The sequence below is a fragment of the Calypte anna genome, chromosome 4A (genome assembly GCF_003957555.1).
Source record: "Calypte anna isolate BGI_N300 chromosome 4A, bCalAnn1_v1.p, whole genome shotgun sequence".
Lineage (NCBI taxonomy): Eukaryota > Metazoa > Chordata > Aves > Apodiformes > Trochilidae > Calypte > Calypte anna.
This window is the reverse complement of record NC_044248.1, coordinates 211,719-231,106: the sequence shown is the minus strand read 5'-3', so window position 1 is coordinate 231,106 and position 19,388 is coordinate 211,719. Positions and strand designations below refer to the sequence as shown.

Below are 19,388 nucleotides of genomic sequence, written 5' to 3'. Positions count from 1 at the left end.
CTCCCTTATGAGGAAAGGCTGAGGGAGCTGGGTCTCTTTAGTTTGGAGAAAAGGAGACTGAGGGGTGACCTCATCAATGTTTTCAAATATGTAAGGAGCGAGTGTCAGGGAGATGGAGTTAGGCTTTTCTCAGTGATTACCAGTGATAGGACAAGGGGTAATGGGTGTAAATTGGAGCATAGGAGGTTCAAGTTGAATATTCGAAAAAATTTTTTTACTGTAAGGGTGACAGAGCCCTGGAACAGGCTGCCCAGGGAGGTTGTGGAGTCTCCTTCACTGGAGACATTCAAAACCCGCTTGGACACGTTCCTGCGCGATGTACTCTAGGTGGCCCTGCTCTGGCAGGGGGGGTTGGACTAGATGATCTTTCGAGGTCCCTTCCAACCCCTAGGATTCTATGATTCTATGATTCTATGATTTCCATGGAATTCATGTCTCTTCACCTGATGGCAGGTCCTGGGCAGCCCCTGGCCAGCCACATCCCCTCCACAAGGCAGCAAATGTTCTGGCATGCGGGCTTATGCTCCACATGCAGGGATGGATAGGGATGTTGGAATAAAATATAATCATGCTTCATTTTGTAACCTGGTTATGTAATCTCTTGCCTGCCCTTGCAGTTTTGTTTTTTTTTTTGCTTCCCCTGAGGGAGAAAAATGTGCATTGCTCAATTAGCTGCTATGCATGTTTTTATCAGCGGGTTTGCCCAGCCTGGTATAAGTGACAAAGTGGACCGAAGCAAAAATTGGTGCCTGTGCTCCCCATGTATGTCATGCTCTGCCACTCCTGATGGCCCCTCTGGGGTGGCTGTTCGGGCCTGAGTTACAGCTGCTACCCAACATGGGTGTGTGCTGTGCCCTGGACACCTCCAGCATGACCAGCAGTCTGTTCAGCAGCCAGGCACAATTAGAAGTAATTAATGCTCAGTGAAGCATGGGGCCACCTAAATTAAATAACTGGATGAAACTTTAGCAGGAGACCCACAGGAGGGTGATGGCCTTGGCCTGGGGTGGGTGTCTTACCTGTGCGGGCAGGTAAGAGAGGAACAAATGTGCTAACCCTAACCCTAACCCTAACCCTTGCTGCCACTGCCTTCCTCAAAGGGAAAACCTATTTTTAAAATCTTATTGTGTGGAATTTTTTTGTCACTAACTGGCCTGTATGTCAAAAAAAAAAAACCAAACAAAAACCAAAAAAACCTTTTTGATCCATGTGTGTTTCCGGGCAAAAATTGATGCTGGACTGACCTGCTACGGCAGCATCCAGTGTTTGCCATAGCAACCAGGAAGTGCTGCTTGCTCTGTCGTGGCTGACAGGAGGGACAGGAGCATGGGGGTGCACAGATCGAACGTGTCACTTTTGCAACTCTCCTGAGGAGGGTGAGGTGTTGCCAGCAGCAGTGTGTTCGTCTTACAGTAAATATTAAAATGTGGTCATACTATTGCATGGTGAGATCTGTGCCATGGCAGACAGCAGCCCACCAGCTACCTCAGCAAAGAGTCCAATGCCAGTTCAAGGAGCTGTGTGGGATGACAGGCCCTGCCTGCCCAGTGTTCCTTTCTGCCCACTTATCTTGGAGGAAATTAAGCAGGCTTGCTTATCAGGATAAGACTGAAGGCATTTAAAAATGGGTAAATAACTTTGCTAATTTTAAAAACAGCCTGCATACAACTTGCGAGACTTTTAAGGAATAAAGGTAACTTTTTCAGTGTGTTAGGTTTCTTGCATTTCCAAAGTGTTTTTGGTTTTGACTTACTGTCATTTACAGCTGTCTCTTGCATTTAAACCTTTCTGGATGGTGGTTTCAGGTGGTTTCCTGTGGAGGCTGAAGGTGCTTGCACTAATGAGGTGGGAGAAAAGCAACTTGCAGGGCGACTTGTTTCTCCCACTTGGCTCTGCTTGTGCACTTCGTGCAAACTTGGGTTTGCAGCTCCACAGGGCGCTGTTCAGCACCAGCACCTCCTGTACCGCACGGCCAGGGCTGGGGATCAGCTGCGGCAATTTGCAGAACGGTGCCTGCTTTGCTCTGAGGTGCGCCCTCACAAAAAAAACCCCACAAAAACCCAAAGCCAACAACAAACCTACTCCCCCCAAAAAAGTAATCCCCGAAGTGATCAAAGCACCCCAAAATCAAATAACCGAGCAGACCCCCTCCTGCTCCCGGGGGCACACGGGCTTCGCACCCAGGCACAAGGCAGGAGGCCCCACTGTCCTCCCCCCTCTATGCCCGTGGTGAAGCGGCGGCGCGCGGGTGGGCGGGGCGGAGGCAGCACGTGTCGCTGCAGCCGTTGAGCGCGTGGCTCGCGCCGGCGTTACCTGAGGGGCGGGCGGCATGGCGGCGGGCGAGGCTTCCCCGCTGTCCTTCCGCACCTACCGGGAGTATCTGGAGTCTCTGGTGGAGCCGCGGGACCTGCAGTACCTGGAGGTCAGTGCGGGGCGGGACACCGGCCTGGGGCGGCCCCCGTGCCCTCTGTTCGGTATCGGCTGCAGTGTAGGTGTTCGCACAAGGCTTCTGTGGGGGCAGACGTGGGCTGGGGAGGCCACGGGAGCCCGCTGGGCGGAAGGGCCGCCTGAGGGAACCTGGTGGTCAGAGCCAGCCTCACGCTAATGCTGGCCTGGCTCTTAACTGAGACTAGGAAAACAAACTTATTCGGTGGTCGTGAAGCAGGATTTTTAAACATAATTCTTCACAGAGATGTATCTAGTTGAGCAAGTCACGTCACGGTGTTGTTGAAAGGCTGCTGGCTGCTGACATTTTGACTCCTAAAAACGACGGCTCACACTGCTCGGGGGTGCACATCAGGGCAACGTCGCGGAAGGCCTTTGTTTCGCAGGTGGAAGTTGGGGTTATTGCTGGCAGGTGGTGTGCTCTCAGGAAGCAGCTTTCTCCGGTTAAGCAATCAGCTGGCAGTCTGGGGAGAGCCCGGCTGAAGTGGGAGCAGCTGGGGGTATTTATTGTGGGGGATTTGTTGTCTGGTGTGCTGCTTCAGTTGCTCTAGCGCTGCTCTCCCACCAGATGGAATGTGAGTGTAAACGCGGAGGTTGAGATCCAGAAGTGGAGTGTACGACCTTCTCTGAGGTCTAGGGGTGGCAGGGACGAATCGGTACTGGCCGCTCCGCCGGGGCATCCCCCGAGCAACCGCGCCGTCCCGGTGTGTCGGTGCTCACCCTTGCTTTCATGTCTGTTCGTTCCCACAGAGCCTGTCGGTGGGGAGGCAGCTGGTGGAGCTGGGTGTCCGCGGCCCCGGGGATGTGCTGCAGCGGGAGGAGTTCGAGGCCCGGAAGGCAGAGTTGGAGGCTGCGGCCCCTCAGAAGTAAGCGTCTGGGACCCCCAGGAGCCTTGCAGACCCGATGCTTTCTAGCACACGGGCGTTTCAGACCCAGCCACCTGTCCCCAAAAGCTGATCTTAAGCTGTGGGGCAGACCCATCCTCAGGGTGTGTGTGTGTTTGCTGCCTTTTCCTGTGTGAGAGAAATGGGGTAACACCATAAATTAGACGGTAGATGTATCTGAGACATGAAAACACTTGGTCAAAAAATGATGTACTTTAATACTTGGATCATTCTTTCAAAGTTTTAACTAATAAACACGTGCTTTCTAGCACCCCAGACAGCTGGGATGGATGGTTACAAGACAGGGACTAGGGCTGGGAAAAGGCTGGCTTATGAGAAGGGACAATATCCTGTCTTTGCAGCAGCAATGGGTAAGCTCATTTTGGTCCCTGGAAGGTGTTTCCCTGGGTTAGGAGGCTGGGGTTGCTGTGAGAGTGCTGTCTTTATGCAGGGCAGCTGAAGCAAATCCTGCAAAAAGTCTATGAGAATTAGCTCTTGCTAAGAGATTTAAACTTCTCAGACTGGTTGGGGGCTCTGGACACTGTTACCAGGTGTCGGCTTGTCTGTGTGGACTGTTTTACTTCCATTTCCAGAAGCCTTTGATGGGACAGCTGATTTACTCTCTAGAAGTCCCTCAGAAAGGAATTTCAAGCAGTGCATATGTGTGTGTGGGGTTTCTTTCTTTCTTTTGTCTTTACTTCAGCTGTCTTATACTTGATAGAGCATGCATAGAAAGTGCATTTTTGCACTTTCTGAAAAAACTCATGATGCACCGAGAATTCAGGACTTTTCCGTAAAGCTTTGTTATATCTTTTTATTTTTGCACCTTCTCCACTGTTTAACCAGGCTGCAAATCTTGAAACGGTTATCTGTTTACATTTCTGGCTTCTTCTTTACCTCTTGAAAAAAGTAACAAAAAGCACCTGTAAAGAGCAAGCTTTTTTATTTATGCCTTGCTACTTGGTTTCAGTAAACATGATTGGTGAATAGTAGAGCTCTGTGGAGTAGTCTTACTGTCCTGTGGTACCTTTTTCTTTCCATGCTTTAGTGAAACGATAATTTATTAATTTAACATCATCTATCAAATACCTTTCATAGCACTGAGAATGTGTGCCCTGTAGTGGGATGTTGCCATACTTGAATACAATCCCATATAGAACTCCTGCTACAGATAGAAGCTAACGTTTTTTTGTTTGTTTGTTTGTTTTTTTTTTTTTTTTTTTTTTTTTTTTAAATTCATTTAAAGAATAACTGTTCACACTGCTGTGTGGAGAAATTAATTTTGCAAAGCCAAAAGCTTCATTATTCTAATGAAGACAAAAAGGATTGATACCTTTCATACACATTTAGACTTGTAATGTTCTGTGGCTCATGCCACATATGTACTCTGCAGCCAGGTGAAGCTTAGGGTGACAGCACTGACTATATCAGATGAGTAACAACTGAGCTCAAGTGGCTGACTATTTGTTCTTGTAATGCTCTTGTAAAGTATGTTCTAAACCACTGATCATTTTTAATTACTTCTTGAGTGATTCCATGCCCCAAGATGAGTGAAAATGAACAAAAGCCAGAGCTGCCAGTGCAGTTGTCTCTCTCCTTGATGTTCCCAGTAGCTATCCTAGTGTCCTTATTTGTTTGGTTATTCTTTGTTTAGATTCCCATTAGCCTGTAGGTGGAGATGTCAGGGCTGATAGGTTAATTGGCCTAATTTAATCCCTTTTTTGGGGCAGATTGTCCAGAAGTCTGTGCCAGGAGTCACTGCTGTCAGGGCATCTAAATTGCCTGCCTGCCAAAATACCTTTGTGTTTCTCTCCAAGGAGGAAAAAAATTTCTGCAGAAGTCTCAGAAACTGTCACTGTTTCTTCTGATTGTCCAGATTATTTTTGCATATGAAAGCAAAGTCCTTAGGCAGGTGCCTTCAGGATTTCAACTCTTCTCCATCCCCTGCTTACTGCTGTTCCACACAAAGGGGGTGGCAGGGCTGTTCCCCATCCCCAACAATCTCCTCTGTCAGAGGAAAACAAATGGGAGTCTTTTAACTCAAAGCTGGGGTGTATGGCTGGGGGTGGAGGGGTGTTAGTGTAGCAAGGGGCTGTTTGGATCAAAACACAGAGGAGTTAGTTGGTAAGTGACTTGTTGTGTTCTCTTTGGAAAACAATCTTGTGTTCTGTGGCTTTGGAAATAACTGAAAGTGGCTGATTCAGCAGTGTGTTTCACACAGCCAGAGTGCTGCTTGGGGCCTTACTCATATAGAAAGTCAATAAGTAGTGAGGAGCGGTACACTCCATCAGTGTTGCACAACAGCTTCAATCTCCTGTTGCTAAAAGGTAATAAAATAAGCCAACAGCTTTAAATGCATGTTGCCTCTGCTGCCTTTCGGTTCCATGGTGTGCCACTGAGTATTACACATAGCTGCTGTGTTTGCTATAGGCTTTCATAATTCCTGTATGTAGGGTTCATCTGTCAGCCGTTGGAAACACTTCACTCACACTGTGTTATCTGGCCACATTTTACTACCGTTCTTTTTACTGCTGCAACTGTATCATAAAAATCTCAGACAACTGTAATTTAATGGCAATTTGAAACTTCAGACAAAGCTCAGTAACTGGGAAGTGTCCTCTTAGCTGCAACAGAGTACTTGTAAGCCTAGTTCCTATGGAGTGGCAACAAATCTGCAGGACGGAATTGAGTGGGTGATTTGCAGTAGCAGTGAAGGTGAGCACAAACCAGGTGGTCACTCTTTGGATGCTTCTGGTTTTGTAATTGTTGCTTAAGTGTAACAGTCAGGGTTTGCTCAAGAACTAAGTTGCCTTCATGTGTAGGAAGGCTCATCTTGACTAATATTTGACAATTTAGGTGCAGAGAGTAGAGATGTTTACACCCTATTGCAAAATTGCCAGTGTTTTCCCTCAAATGTCTAGCTTGTGAGTGTGTTTTTCCTCTGAATCCCAACCTCTGCTGTTTCAATGCCTCTTGCTTAGTTAAATGGAATGATTATTTAAGGCATGGACTTGGTAGAACTGGAAATACTTATTTTCACCATTCGTAAAGAAAGTTTAGTCCATGTTGCAGAAAAAGACTGGAGGCAGTACACTTGTTTCTCTTTGTGAAGCAGTCTTATATTTCTCTGGGCTTAGCTTCACATCTGAAGTCATGTGAAAATTGTCAGGGAAAAATAAATAGAAATAAGACTAGTTCCTTTAAAATACTTCGTGCTTTTCTTCAAAAAAGGGGCATGATCAGAGAGCTGGGTTTGGGTTTTTTTTTTTTGTAAGAACAAAGGAATGGTATAATAAAACTGAACTGCAGACTTTGAGAGGCAGATAGAGGCACAACATGCCATCTATTCTTTGCAAGAAGGATATATGTGTTTCTTTGGGATCTGAAATAAAGGAACTTGAGCCCAGGATTTTTTTTTCTATTTTCTTAAACAGAAGCATATTGAAAATAAAGAAATAGGTGATTTTTAAAAAAATTATTTTTATTATTATTTTTAATTTTTGTCATCTGCAAATCAGTGCAAGGTTGTTTATCCTTTCTGTTGTCCAGAGTGACAGAGGTAGAAAAATCTCGCATTCCTCTAAAGTGTCCTGTAACTTGCTTAGCAGTGTTGGAGAGCTATGTGTTTTTAACTGGGCATGCACAAATAAAGTTCGATTTACTGGGTCAGAAAACCATTTGCTGTCAGCTGTCTCATTGGGAAATAAAGCATTGCCTTATGATGCTTGAAGCTTCTTTTCTGATGGAACAGTCAGAGTGGTGACTGCTTTAGTGTTTCAAAGCCTGCACATAGACTGGGTGGTTGTCCTGACACTCACAGGCCCCTACACCTGCCTTTGCCCGAGGGGTTGCTGTGCCCTTTACTTATGTGGGAACCACTGCTACCGCTGGTTTGGAGTGACTTATGAGCAGCACATGATTATTCCCTACCCACAGGCTTTAGCACTAAACAACACCCATAAAACTGGTGAATCACTTGCATTTCAAGCCCGGCTCCACCCAGGCTGAGATGGTACCTTTTTTGGGGTCCCTAGCTCGGACCTGGCTGTCCCCCTGAAGGGAGGTGCTGAAGCCTGCGGTCAGGGGTCAGTGATAGGGTAGGATGGGCATCTTGTCAGTCTGTCAGGGTCTTGGTGCTTTACCTGATGTAGCCAGGAGAGGCCTCCCTTTACTTACGATTCACAGTTTTTGAGAGCTTCTCTGACTGCGTGATGAGCTGGAGCCGTCCTCGTTGAGAGGAAAGGCTGGTACGTCCACTCGGAGTGCCGGCGCTGTGTCGTTCAGGCAGGTATTAGAAATGCTGCGCAGCTGGCTCTGTACAGGGGGTGCCAACAGCCCTGTCCTGGGAAATGCAAGGATATGTCTGGCTACAAACTGATCTGCAATCGAGTGCTGAATCTCTGTCCTCTGAAATAGGTCAATTTCATGTGTCAGTTTTTTAATTTTTAAATAAAAAAAAAATCTTATAATATTTTTTAAAAAAATTATTATTATTTTTATTTTTTCCTTGTTTTGTCTAGGAGAGGCATGAGTGTGCTTCATTAGCCCATCAGTCAGGATGGGGGCCTGAGAAGGGGAAGGGTGAACAGCATAACTTCCAGGACTGCCTTTCTGTGGCATAAGATAGACTGCCCCTTTATCAGAGAAAGTGGAAAACGAAGCAGAAGGGGGAGCTCATTTCATTTCTACAAAATCTAGGCTTAAAACTGTTGGAGAGCAGTTTGCTTTTATGTGTTTGCAGAGTCTCCTATCAAACAGTTAACTTTAACCTGTGTCTCTGGTACATGAAGCTGTTCTACTCCTCCTCTGATCCTTTACTTTGGTCAGAAACACCTCTGTCTACTGGATATGACTTTATGCATACAAATGTTTCTCTTAGAAAAGCAAATGGGTATAATTAGGGCGTATTCCTTCTACAAACATTATGGAAAAGAGATATTATGGTCCAGGGGTCACTAGTAGGTGTCTGGCTGACTTCTTTTTAATGTCCTCTTTAGCAGGCTACTAAGACAAAACATTAAAAGTGAGGGAGTTGTGGTTTTACTTGGGAGTTTTTTTAAAGCATTGCTTTGGATTTTGGTGTTGCAAGTGATCCCACTGAGACCCAATTGAAAGAATTGAACTTCAGGAATCTGCACTTAGTGGTAGTCTAATTATTTTAATGTATTTTAGTGACTGAAGATGCAGGAAATGCCAAATCCAAAAGCACTGTAATGTTAAGCACATCATCATTAAAACAAAATCATTGGATTAAAACATTATCATATGTGTGTGCAAGAAACCTGCCAAAAGCAGGCCTTTGTTCAGCTTCTGTGATTTGAATTTTCAGTCTGATTCTTCCATCACATCTTTCTGGTTCTTGTGCTAAAGTGGCTCTCTACCCAGCACAGTCCTCAGGGACACTGCTGTGACTGCATGGAAACCTCATCAGTGAAATGATAACCTGTGCACTGGAATTTCTTTGAGAGTACTTTGTATGAATCAAATTGGGGCTGTTACATGGATACTCCTTCAGAGGGTGGGTGTGGGTAGGGTTATATATCCTTATTCTTGAAGTAGCCCTCTGAATAGACCTAAGGATATTGGAGGAAAGTTGCATGATTTTTGTCCTTACTTTTTCTGTTTTAGCTCATAAATTAGTTTAGCGTGGACTGGCTATGCCTTCACTGCGGAGAGAGGTGGGGGTAGCAAATTCATCAAACTGCTGCAGTTTCAGGATGTGGGGAGTGTGCGATGCTCTCAGTTTGCTGGTGGGTCAGTGCCTTACAGCCAAGGTTAGACTGGGGGATAGGTGTTTTAAACACTTGCGGCTTTTTGGGTAGTATTAAATTATGGAGTGAACGTACTCATTCTTAGGGTGAAATGTTGAAAGGTGCCAAAGGCAGATGGGCACTTGCTTTCCTGTGATTTAACCTGCTAACTTTTCTGAGGCTTTGAAGAACCATGTCCCTGCAGGTGTGGTTGAGCCACTCCTGGGCTTGTCTCCCACCATTTCACCCCAGAGCTATTACTAAGGTCTGGTAGAATTTTTTCCTGTGATATTACAGAAAAAGTATGTTTAATTATATTGCATATCAATATGGCTCTGCTCTCTTAGCTCTTGCAGGGACTACAGGCCAAACACCTTGAGTCATGTGGCTGGCAGTCTGCTTTTTGGCTCAACCAGAATGAGTGAGAACTAGAGAACATACAAGAAAATTAATTGCAGGGTTATCTTGGAGCCCTTCTTTTCGTTCACCTTTTTATAAGCCCATAATGTATAGATAATATTTAGATTTATATCCATGTTGGAATGTTTCTATGAGATGAAATTTTTGAACCTTGCACATGTCTCCATAATTCAAAAATGGGTAAACATTCAACAGGTTCAGTCTTAAGAATGTTTCATGGTAGCCTTCCTGGCTTAGTGAAATAGGTTTTTTGGACATGTTCTCTCTGTGCTTCTCTCTTCCTTCTCTACCCTCTCTTGGAGTCTTTTTAACCAGTATCTTAGTGAGAAGGGAAGGATGACCCATTCCTGACCCTAAACCAAGCAGCGGGATTGAGACCATTTTTTTCTCCTTTCTTAATTTTTATTGCTCGTTCTTCTGTTAAAATAGCAGCATGTTTTTCTCAGCAATTCATTGTGAAATGGCACTTTCTCAGACTAATGAAGGAAAGAGACAAGTGCACCTCCCCCTCTAATTGGAAGGCTGACTGACTGGTGTTTGCTGATAATGTAGAGGTCTGGTAGCTCTATCTGCTTCTGTCAGGATGTAAAACTCCCTAACCCTAACCTCTCACAAGGGAGAAAGGAGGGGGCTTGAGAACTGCTTCTTACTCACAAAGCAGTATTTTGCAGAAAATGCTAGGAGGTTAATTAGTTGGTTAAATTTTAGAATTTTTCTAGTTGGTAACGTCAGTGATAGGTACTGATAATCCTGGACTCTCCCTTCTGATACTTAATTTTTTTCAGCATTTCCTGTTATATCTTGCCACCTATGTCAGTCTCCCAGTTTTTTTCAACACCCTGAATAAGTCAGGCTCTCTTTAGGAAAATAACTTTTCACCTACCTTCAGTCTTTGTGCAAGTAGCAACTCTAAATTGATGTGTCATTTAACCATAATGTCACTTTTTCCTGATATGTAAGAATTGCTGACACTTTACTGTCTGTCATTATTTTGGTTTATTAGCCCCAAGTTAAGTGGAACAGGGCAGGTCTCCATAAGCTGCTTAGAGATTCTACAGGCAGTGGACACCTGCATTTGCTCTGGTTGTTCTTCCTGGGCTTTTTCCAAATGTGTGATGGCGGTACACTCAAATGAAAAGCCATAGTAAGTGATCTGGTACTGTTGAGGTCAATTTACTGAACAGTTTCTTTCTGTTCCCTCTTGTGTGTCTAACACTATGGGGAATGAGTGTACTAAATGGTGTCTTCAGCCTGTCAAACAGATAAAGCAATAGCTTCCTTTCCTGAGGGAGGTCTTGGGACATTTGGGTCATCAGGAGCAAGGAAACCAGGTTTTATTTTGCTCAGAAGATTCTTCTGGCTTTGTAAATGTGTGAAGGTAGATGTAGATGCTTTGAGAAATCAGCATGAAGTGTCTTAACTGTGGCAGGGAAACAACCATCTACAGGAGTGTTTGGCTGAAGATGTAACAGTAGGGTGTATTTACTGATACCAGGTGCTTCAGGATTGGAAGGTTTGGGTTGTTTGGTGTTTCTGGTCCAGAAGTCAGGTGACAAGGCTGAAGGATGGAGAGAAGGCTTGGCAACCGCAGGCAAGGACACTGTTGTGTGTTTCAAATAGTCTAGTCCAAAACTGGGAAGACTGGAAGAACAAGGTTTTCCATCTTTCTGTCAGTCACAGTGTGGGATTTTAAGATGGTATGGCAACAAGCTCTTAATTTTGTGGTTTGTTTTTTTTTTCCCCATATATTTTTTAAATTTATTTTTAAGTGGTGCAGTGAAGAACATGTTGACAGGTCACATGATTTCTGACTGCCATTTCACAGAAATAATTATATGTGCGTGTGTTCCAGTAAATCAAAGTATAACGTGGAAACAATAAGTATGGATTTCCAGCCTTGATTATACAGGCTGTGACATAAGCTTCTGTAAAAGCTAAGTAGCTGAGCAAATAATTAATACAATTTTTGACTGTTATATCTATCTATATCTGGGGACCATTCAATTCCCTGTGTGTGGAAGTTGTCCCCCAAGTAGCACACAAACCTGAGCAGTATTTGATAATTCCAAGTGTTATGCCCTCTAAGTACTTAATACTAAATATTTTTTGAAGAGGTTTAGGTGTGTTTGGGTAGCTTTCTACTCTAGGCAGTGAATTTGTTACACTAGCAGAAATGTTTTTTCACCTGGAAGCATGTTTCAATAATCAACATTCTTTGCTTAACAATATATTGGTCCTTGTGTTTTTTATTGCTTTTTTTTTTTTTCCCTTTTATGAATTGTGGATCATTTGGGCAAAAGACTTGGAATAAATAAATGAAATGTGTGTAAGTAGGTGCTGAAAAGTATTTCCTTTCCAGAGAGATGTTTTTCTATTTTGCTAGTAATCTTCAAGCAAATGAAACCTGAGGTTGGGAAATGGATTTGCCTGTGGATTAATGAGGTTCATAATCTATTTCAGATTTCTTTAGGACAAGATAGATATTTAAGAAGTGCAGACTCTAGTTAACATAAGCTAAATGCCTACCAGAGAGAAGTGGTTTAAAAAGAATTTAATATCTATTTCCTTTTTGTGTAACTTTGCCTAAGGTAGGGGATGCTTAAAAGTCTGCACCTTCTTCCCGCTTTCTACTGCTAATGTTCCATATGAGCACACATCTTCAAAGTGCTGAAATTTGGGTGTTATATATTAAGTGAAAAACAAAGCAGCTTTCCTTCTGAAGTATATAAAGGATTGCAGCCTCTTGCAGAACAGTAGTTCTGAGCTGAAATATTTCTCTGTTCCAAAGTGAAGTGAGAACTGCAGGCCCACACTAAGGACTAAGCAGAATTTTCTGCCTGGCCTCCTCCAGCGAAAAAGGTCTGATCTGGATCCCTGCTGTGGTAAGGAAGCAGCTTTCACAAATAACACTTGCAGAGCTAAGGATCTGCCATGGATTCTTGCCTAAATGTTTCAGCCTCTGCCTGTGTTGGCTGCACAAACCCTGGATTTCTTTGGAGTGCAAATCTGCTTAAGGGGGCAAGGGATCTTAGTGTTCTAGGGTGAGAGGTTTTGATGTGTAAAGCTTGACCACAGGTTTACATTCTTCTTGTGCAGGAGCTGGCGCCCACTTGGGATACATCCTTGTAGGCTTAGAGTAGCCAGCGTCACTTGGTTCCTATTGAGCGGATGGGCTGAAGGTTATTAAGTTAGGTGTGTCATTTGCCTACAGAATGACATAAGAAGAATTTTCCTCTCATGCTCCAATGGCTGGATTTGCTCCTGCTTTTTACATTGCACTGTGCAGAGATTCTGCTATTGCTGGAGTGCTGGCATCAAACAGAGGCTGTGTCCCAGGGAGAGGGCTGGTTATTATAGCAGGATTCTTTCTCATTGCATATTGCCATGCCCCAGCAGAATTTTGCCTAGTCATATTGCTTTCAGTTGTCCTGTCACTATTGTTGTCCTTCTCTTAGAATCCAGACAAGGATTGTATTTTAAGGATGGTTTCTGTATAGAGTTGCTTTTAGAGTTTGGGATCTTAGAGTGCCCTTTTCAATGAAGACAGGAGGCAATTGAGGGATTTCAGTCTTTGGGGTTTAGGAATAAGTCTGTAATTTGTAAACACCTTATGTTTTTCTTAATATTAATTTTCTTCTTAATTTCACAAAAAAATTGCCATAGAAAAGCCACATTCGCTGCTAGCTTTCTTTCCTAAACTAAGATATCATTAATACTGTGCTTCTCTTCTAGCAAGTCAAATTAAATTACAAAACATTTTTAGCTTATTTCTTCTGTGTTCTTAACACTATTTTAGTTAGGGTATTTGCAGGCTAAAATTGTACATTTTAAAAAATTACAATTAATTTGGTCACTGGAAAGCCATGAATGTCCATGTTACATCAGGGTAAAAAATTTGTAAATAGCTGAGTTGCACATTCTTTGGACTCTTAAGGATGTGGTATGCAGCAGCGAGGGAGTTCTTTGTTTTAGGTTGTCATTAAAATAGCAATCTAAAGCTTGTATGAATACAAAACAAACAGGAAGTAGTTTCAACAGCCCAGGCTGTGTATCTTAATGTAGAGATCTCTCTCCTGAACAATAATCATCACTTTCAGGCTTGTTTCATTTATGAAAGTAGGGTTGTTGGTTTTTTTTCACTATAAACATCTATCTATATTTTTCTGTATTGATTGTCCTTTGGCCTTTCATTATCCAGTCATGAAGTTTCACGAGATTACTCTATTGTTGTTAGGGTGTCATACTCATCCCTGCACTAAATAATTTGTGACCATCATCAGGCTTTCTCTTCTAATTGGTCTTTCCCTTTTCCGTAGGTTTAACAGCACACCAGGCAGCAGTGTGCTATTCTCCCTTTGTTTAAAAGGTAGAAAATAGAGGGTAGAAGTAAATTATAATTTCTGCAACTTTTTTTCAAGAAAGAGCCTTTCATTGTACTCTGCTACTAGTTTGTTTCATTATGTCATGAGAAGCCATAAGAAGGCTATTGAGTGTTTTTATAATTACAGTTAATTTGTATAGTAACCTCAGACTTATTACAAATAAGTACTTAGGTATTTGCATGGCTTTACCCTGCAGTAGGTATCAGAAAAATCTGCTTTGCAATTGACTTCTTTTGCAAAGCAAAAATCTACTTCTCTGGTTAACTGAAATAACTTCCTTTGGAATGTGCTTGAAAGTGAGGAGAAGTTACAGAAGTCTTGGCAGATATTTGGAAGCACTGCTTTCGCTTGGGATGCTGGGAATTGCTGCTGATACCAGTAGCAGTTAGGGAAGACTGTAGCCTTGGTTGAAGCATCTTGCAGTGTTGTGGCTTGAAGTGGCTGTAAAACTGGCCTGTTACTCAAGGGCTTTTTTAGTGTAGGGAGAATAATCTGAATTTGGACATGTGAAACTGGTGAGTGGAAGCTTTAGTTGTAGTCAGTGTGTAAACAATGTGGTTTATTAGTATACAGAAAATAATAGTAAGTCTATGGAAGAGTGCAGTTTAAACAGCAACTTAAACTATGAATTTTCAGGTGCTGGGTGATGTTTTTCCATTGATGATTCACTACAGAATACAGTGAGAAAGATGCGTTCTTTTATTCTGGCAGTGAAGGTGGGCAATGGTATTGAAAAATGTTCTGGAAAAAGTGACACCAAGAAGTGTCATGAAGTCCAATCCATGTACTCCCTGGAGTTCTAGAGCAGTCAGTGATGGAGCTTAAGGCATCCATCATTGGAAGCTGCTTCTATCTTGCCTGCATGGAGGAATTGTAAATAATGTGGGTTTTAGAAGTACTTTAAGGGAGAGGCAGAGAATTGCAGATTAGGGAGTGTTTATATAGGAATGTGTTTAATTGGTCACAGAATAAGTAATAACACTAATGGAAAATCACAATAACATGGTTTTGGCAAAGGACAAGTTATGTTTCCTTAATCTCTTGCCAATCTTCAAACACATTGCTAAGAGGGAAGGAAGAGTCTGACACAATGCACTTAAACTTTCTGAATGAATGTCTTTGACAGTAATTTACCCTGGGGTTAGTATAGTAAGTGACTGTTTACTGCATTAAAGCAACTTAAAAAAACCCAGAGTGTAAGAATCTTTTGTCTTGGCAGAAGATAAACAGCATGGTGGCTCAGTCCTCCTTCCTGAGACCAATGTTATTTAAATCTGTTGATTCTTATGAAAGTTAAGTCAATTCTGAGGAACTTAACTAAACTACATGCATTTGACTGGTGAAATTCAGCGCTGAAAAATGCCACGTTGTAAGCAGCAGCAGCAGCAGAAATATTTCTGAAGTCCTGAAAGAAAAAGAAGAAAGGTCTAGAGATGTTAAAGATACCTTTAAATGCCATTTGTTCCCATGAGCCCTTGCTATCTGAGCAAGTTGTCTCCAGATCTACTAGATGGTGCAGTGGAGGAAGGCATGAGATACAGGAATTTCTCTGGAATTGTGTTCCATGTGGCACTGGAGCAGCTGAAGAGGATACTGATTCTTGGACATTTTGGCTGCAGTTTATGACATTATAGTCTCACAAGTGTTAGAATAGCTCTCATTTAGATTATTTCATCCCTATTTTTCTTCAGTGCATGTGCAGAGTTCTCTGCGGATCCGTTTGCAGGTGAACTATGTGTACCTGCAGGGAAGGAAGGAAAGCACAGTGTGTTTCATAGTGCACTCTTGTTTGCAGGTTACCCAGGCAGAAGAGCAATATATAGTGGTCCTTGTTTTGTGGCACTGAAGGAGTAAAATGAGATGCTGGGGGTTTACGCTTGAGTATCTTCATGTACAGGCTGTTGGTAGTAGCATTTTCTCCTGTCACTGGGAAGCTAATGCTTAGTCTGCTGTGATTCCAAGCTCCTGCCCCAGTCAGCGAGGTTGTCAAAACAGGACAAAACCAGCTGTACTGTTCCTCAGGTGTACTGAGGTTTTTTAAGTGAACCGAGATGCTGGCAGGGTGGGTGGAGCTTGGGATCCCTTGTATTTATAGCTGGATGCTAAAAACTGTTCTTCTTTTCTCCTGTATTTTATTTTCAGCAGAGTGCACACTCAGATTTTCTTAAATTGAATTCTTGTACTTGGTGTTGATAGGAAAAAAGGATTTGGCAGAAAGGGGGCAGTATTTTAGAAGAAATGCCTTTAATCCAGTGTGTAGTTTTCCCTTAGACACCTTCTTTCAGGTTATGCATTTGTGTGCAGTGGCACAGGCGATCTTGTGAATATATAAAGAAGCAGGTCTGAAATTTCTCATTGTTTTTCTGGGAACATCTTGTTTCCAATGTGCCTCTTAGTACTGTTTTTCCTGCACACTAGTTGTTTTCATTTTAGCTTCCATATTGAACAGTGAATCATTTTGGACTGCACAATAATATCACATTACAATGTGGCAGGATTTTTTTAAGCCACCCCATCTCCTTTCCCCTTGCAAGGGCTCATGAAAAAATGTCCTGTTATTATGCCATTTAAGAAAAATACCAGCTGCTATCAAGCTGCTTCTCTCCACTTAGTCACTATAACCAAACTGTGAACTGTAATATCTTTCCCCAGGCTATTCATGCTTAATTGGTAACACCCTTTTACAAACAGCTTAGCAGTAAAGGAAATGTTTTTAAACAGTGTAAAATGCAACATGTGATTAAAATTCAGTACATTATCTCTCGGTATTTTATTACTGCAGGTACACAACAGCCACTGATCAGAGACATGCTATGGGCAACAATGCAATTAATTGAAGGTATTCTATTTATATACCTGCACTCACAAAAGATCCTGCATGTAAATAAGAGCATGCCAGAGAAAAGAAACAAGTAAAAGGCTCTGACTGAGCTGTCATTATTGTAAATTAATCTCTTGCTTAGGCAAGATGTTGCAGAAGGGTACAAGAAATTCTTAAAAAAAAACTTTGTTATCCCAAAGCTGCAGGTGTTGAAGGTATTGAAAGGATGTTTACAGATAGACTTCCACAGCAGCAGAGGTTGGTTTAGCTCTTGCTCAACTCAAGGGGCTGTTTTGATTTAAGTGATTAAGCAATTTTTCTGAGTGAAGAGAGAGCACAACTGGTGTGTGTGGCATTAATGGTGATTATTTTGAAGCAGTCTTACCAACTGGCACGGTGCTATGGTGGTGTGCTTGAGCCACATCAACACCCTCATGCAGAGAAAAGCAGTCCTCCTGGTCAGCCTGACTGGAAGCCATGTGAATGCTGAGGCTCTGGAGTTGTACAGGTTGCTAGCCTGGTCGCATGTCCTAGGATGTGTTTGAGGGAAACAGGCAGTGAGTCACAGTTGCTGTTTGTCAGCAGGACCAGTGTGAGCCCTCTGCCACATGTGGTTGTTGGCAGAGATGGCCTTGGCTGTGTTCACACCCTGATCTTTTCAGAACTGTGCTGCGTCAGTTTGGGCAAGAGCTGGAGTGTGCCTGCTGTACCCACCCTTGCTTGTTGTTCCACAGGAGGAGTGTTTGTATTTTCAATAACTACTCCAACAGCTGCCAATTTTTTTTCTTTCTGGAAAGGTTGGGGATGTGGTGAGAGAAAATAGATAATGGGATTCGAGGTAACTTGCTGCATTTTTGTCGGATGTGTAACTAGTGTAATGGGTGGATTTTCCAGAAGAAAATGTTCCGTAGTAGCACAATGGTTTCTGTAGGCACAAAGGGAGATAGTGTGTGTGTGTATGTGTATGTGTGAGCAGGTCTTCAGAAGACGCTGTTGACAAGAGCCCAAGAGCCACCACGAGGTGTTCCTTACCAGCTTCCATGCAAAGGAGAAAAGCACCACTAGCCATGCAGATATTTGGTATTTGCTTAAAACCTCAAATGTTTATTTTATTTCCTTATATGATTTCTGAGTATATTTCTTAACTTCTGGCTTGTGGGTTTGGTTGTTGTTCTTGTTGTTTAATTTTTTTTTAGTTAAAAGAAAAACAGTGGGTTTACCACCTTAAAGATATATTAACAAAACTTGGAGAGAAGTATCTAATTTTGCAAACGAGGCATCTAAGCTTTACGTTAATTTAGAATAATGAAGACAAGGTGCAGTATTATTATTTGCAAATGGATTAAATAAGGTTTGCTTTTTATTCTACCCTTATAATTCTTAAAAATTAGTGAAATATTTCTGAAAGACAAAATAGATCTTATATCAAATTTACAGATCTGCAATCTGGAAGTAATTCAGGTGTTTTGGATTTAAAACTCCCTATCCTGTTAACTGCAAGAAGTGGAGCAACAGAACTGAACAGGCCATAGTACTCCAGTGAGCACTGGGTATTGGCCAGTGTTTACATGCAGTTCATATTGCAGCTTCAAGTACTTCAGTGCTCTGGAGTCCTAAACAAAAGTGGATCTACATGTTGAAAATTTCATCTAGCTAATCTATCAATTACTATACTAGTACTTAACGTGTACATGATTGAAGGTTCTGGTCAGCTATTATTTTAAAGCAGCATTTGGATTGACTTTCTGGCTTTGTTTTAAAATGTTGCTGATCTTCTGCCTAAAACCTGTCCTGACAATTATATTCTATATCTTGCTTCCTTAATATATTGCTCTTTATATCACAGAAAGTAGTCTTACATGATTAACTTTCCAGAGAAACTGGATGATTTAACTCACCGAAGTGATAAAAACATATTTCAGATAGTTGAGGTTTTTAAAGGAAAAAAACCCAAGCCCACAAACCAAAACCCAAGCTTTTTATATGTGAGCTTTATTGGTTTATTGTTATTTGAGCCACACCTTTAAATAATGATATTGAAGCCTTCCAGCAAGTGTTAAATAGATTTTGCACTCTTAATGTAATCTTCAGGCCAATGTTTTTGGTTGCTGTGTTGATGCAGTGCCAGAAATCAAGTCAATTATAGGTACAAGCTGATAACAGTCCATGCATCTGTTTTTCATTCCTGGACACACAGTTACAGTTTTTGGACAGGTATGGCACCTCAAACCAGGAGCCTTGCTGGAAACTTTGCAATCTTCTATAAATAGACAGGGTGGTTAAACTGTATCAGTACATTATGCCATTGCACTACAGAAAGAAATCAAGAGGTCAATAAAATATTTGTATTAAAGTTTGAATATTTAAGGATATTGGTGTTACACTTCTTATGGGTAAATCTTGCTGTGCACATAATTTTCTACCACGGTTGTGCAGGACATAAACCACTACCCCAGGAACAGCGACTGATTACATTTGGAGTGCTTCTAGCTAAAGTGCACTGCACAGCTCGACTATCTGTGTTGCTCAGGGCTGCTGCCTTCTAGTGAAAGACAGCTATCATATTCAAGTCTTTGCTGCATTAACTGGTTCACAGGTTCTAGAATCATAGAATCTTTCGGTTTGGAAAAACCCCTTGGAAAAGTCATGAAGTCCAACCATAGAGATCCTTTCCATTGTCCTCCTC

The 19,388-nt window shown here is 42.3% G+C and overlaps 1 protein-coding gene across 1 annotated transcript in view; it reads left to right on the top strand.

The window, feature by feature from the left end:
• The first annotated feature begins 2,329 nt into the window (after positions 1–2,329).
• CFAP299 (cilia and flagella associated protein 299) overlaps positions 2,330–19,388 on the top strand; it is a 171,198-nt gene continuing 154,139 nt past the window's right edge. The window contains exons 1-2 of the mRNA XM_030449918.1: positions 2,330–2,422; positions 3,196–3,311. Coding sequence (XP_030305778.1) covers positions 2,330–2,422; positions 3,196–3,311 — 209 coding nt within the window. The remainder of the gene's footprint in view (positions 2,423–3,195; positions 3,312–19,388) is intronic.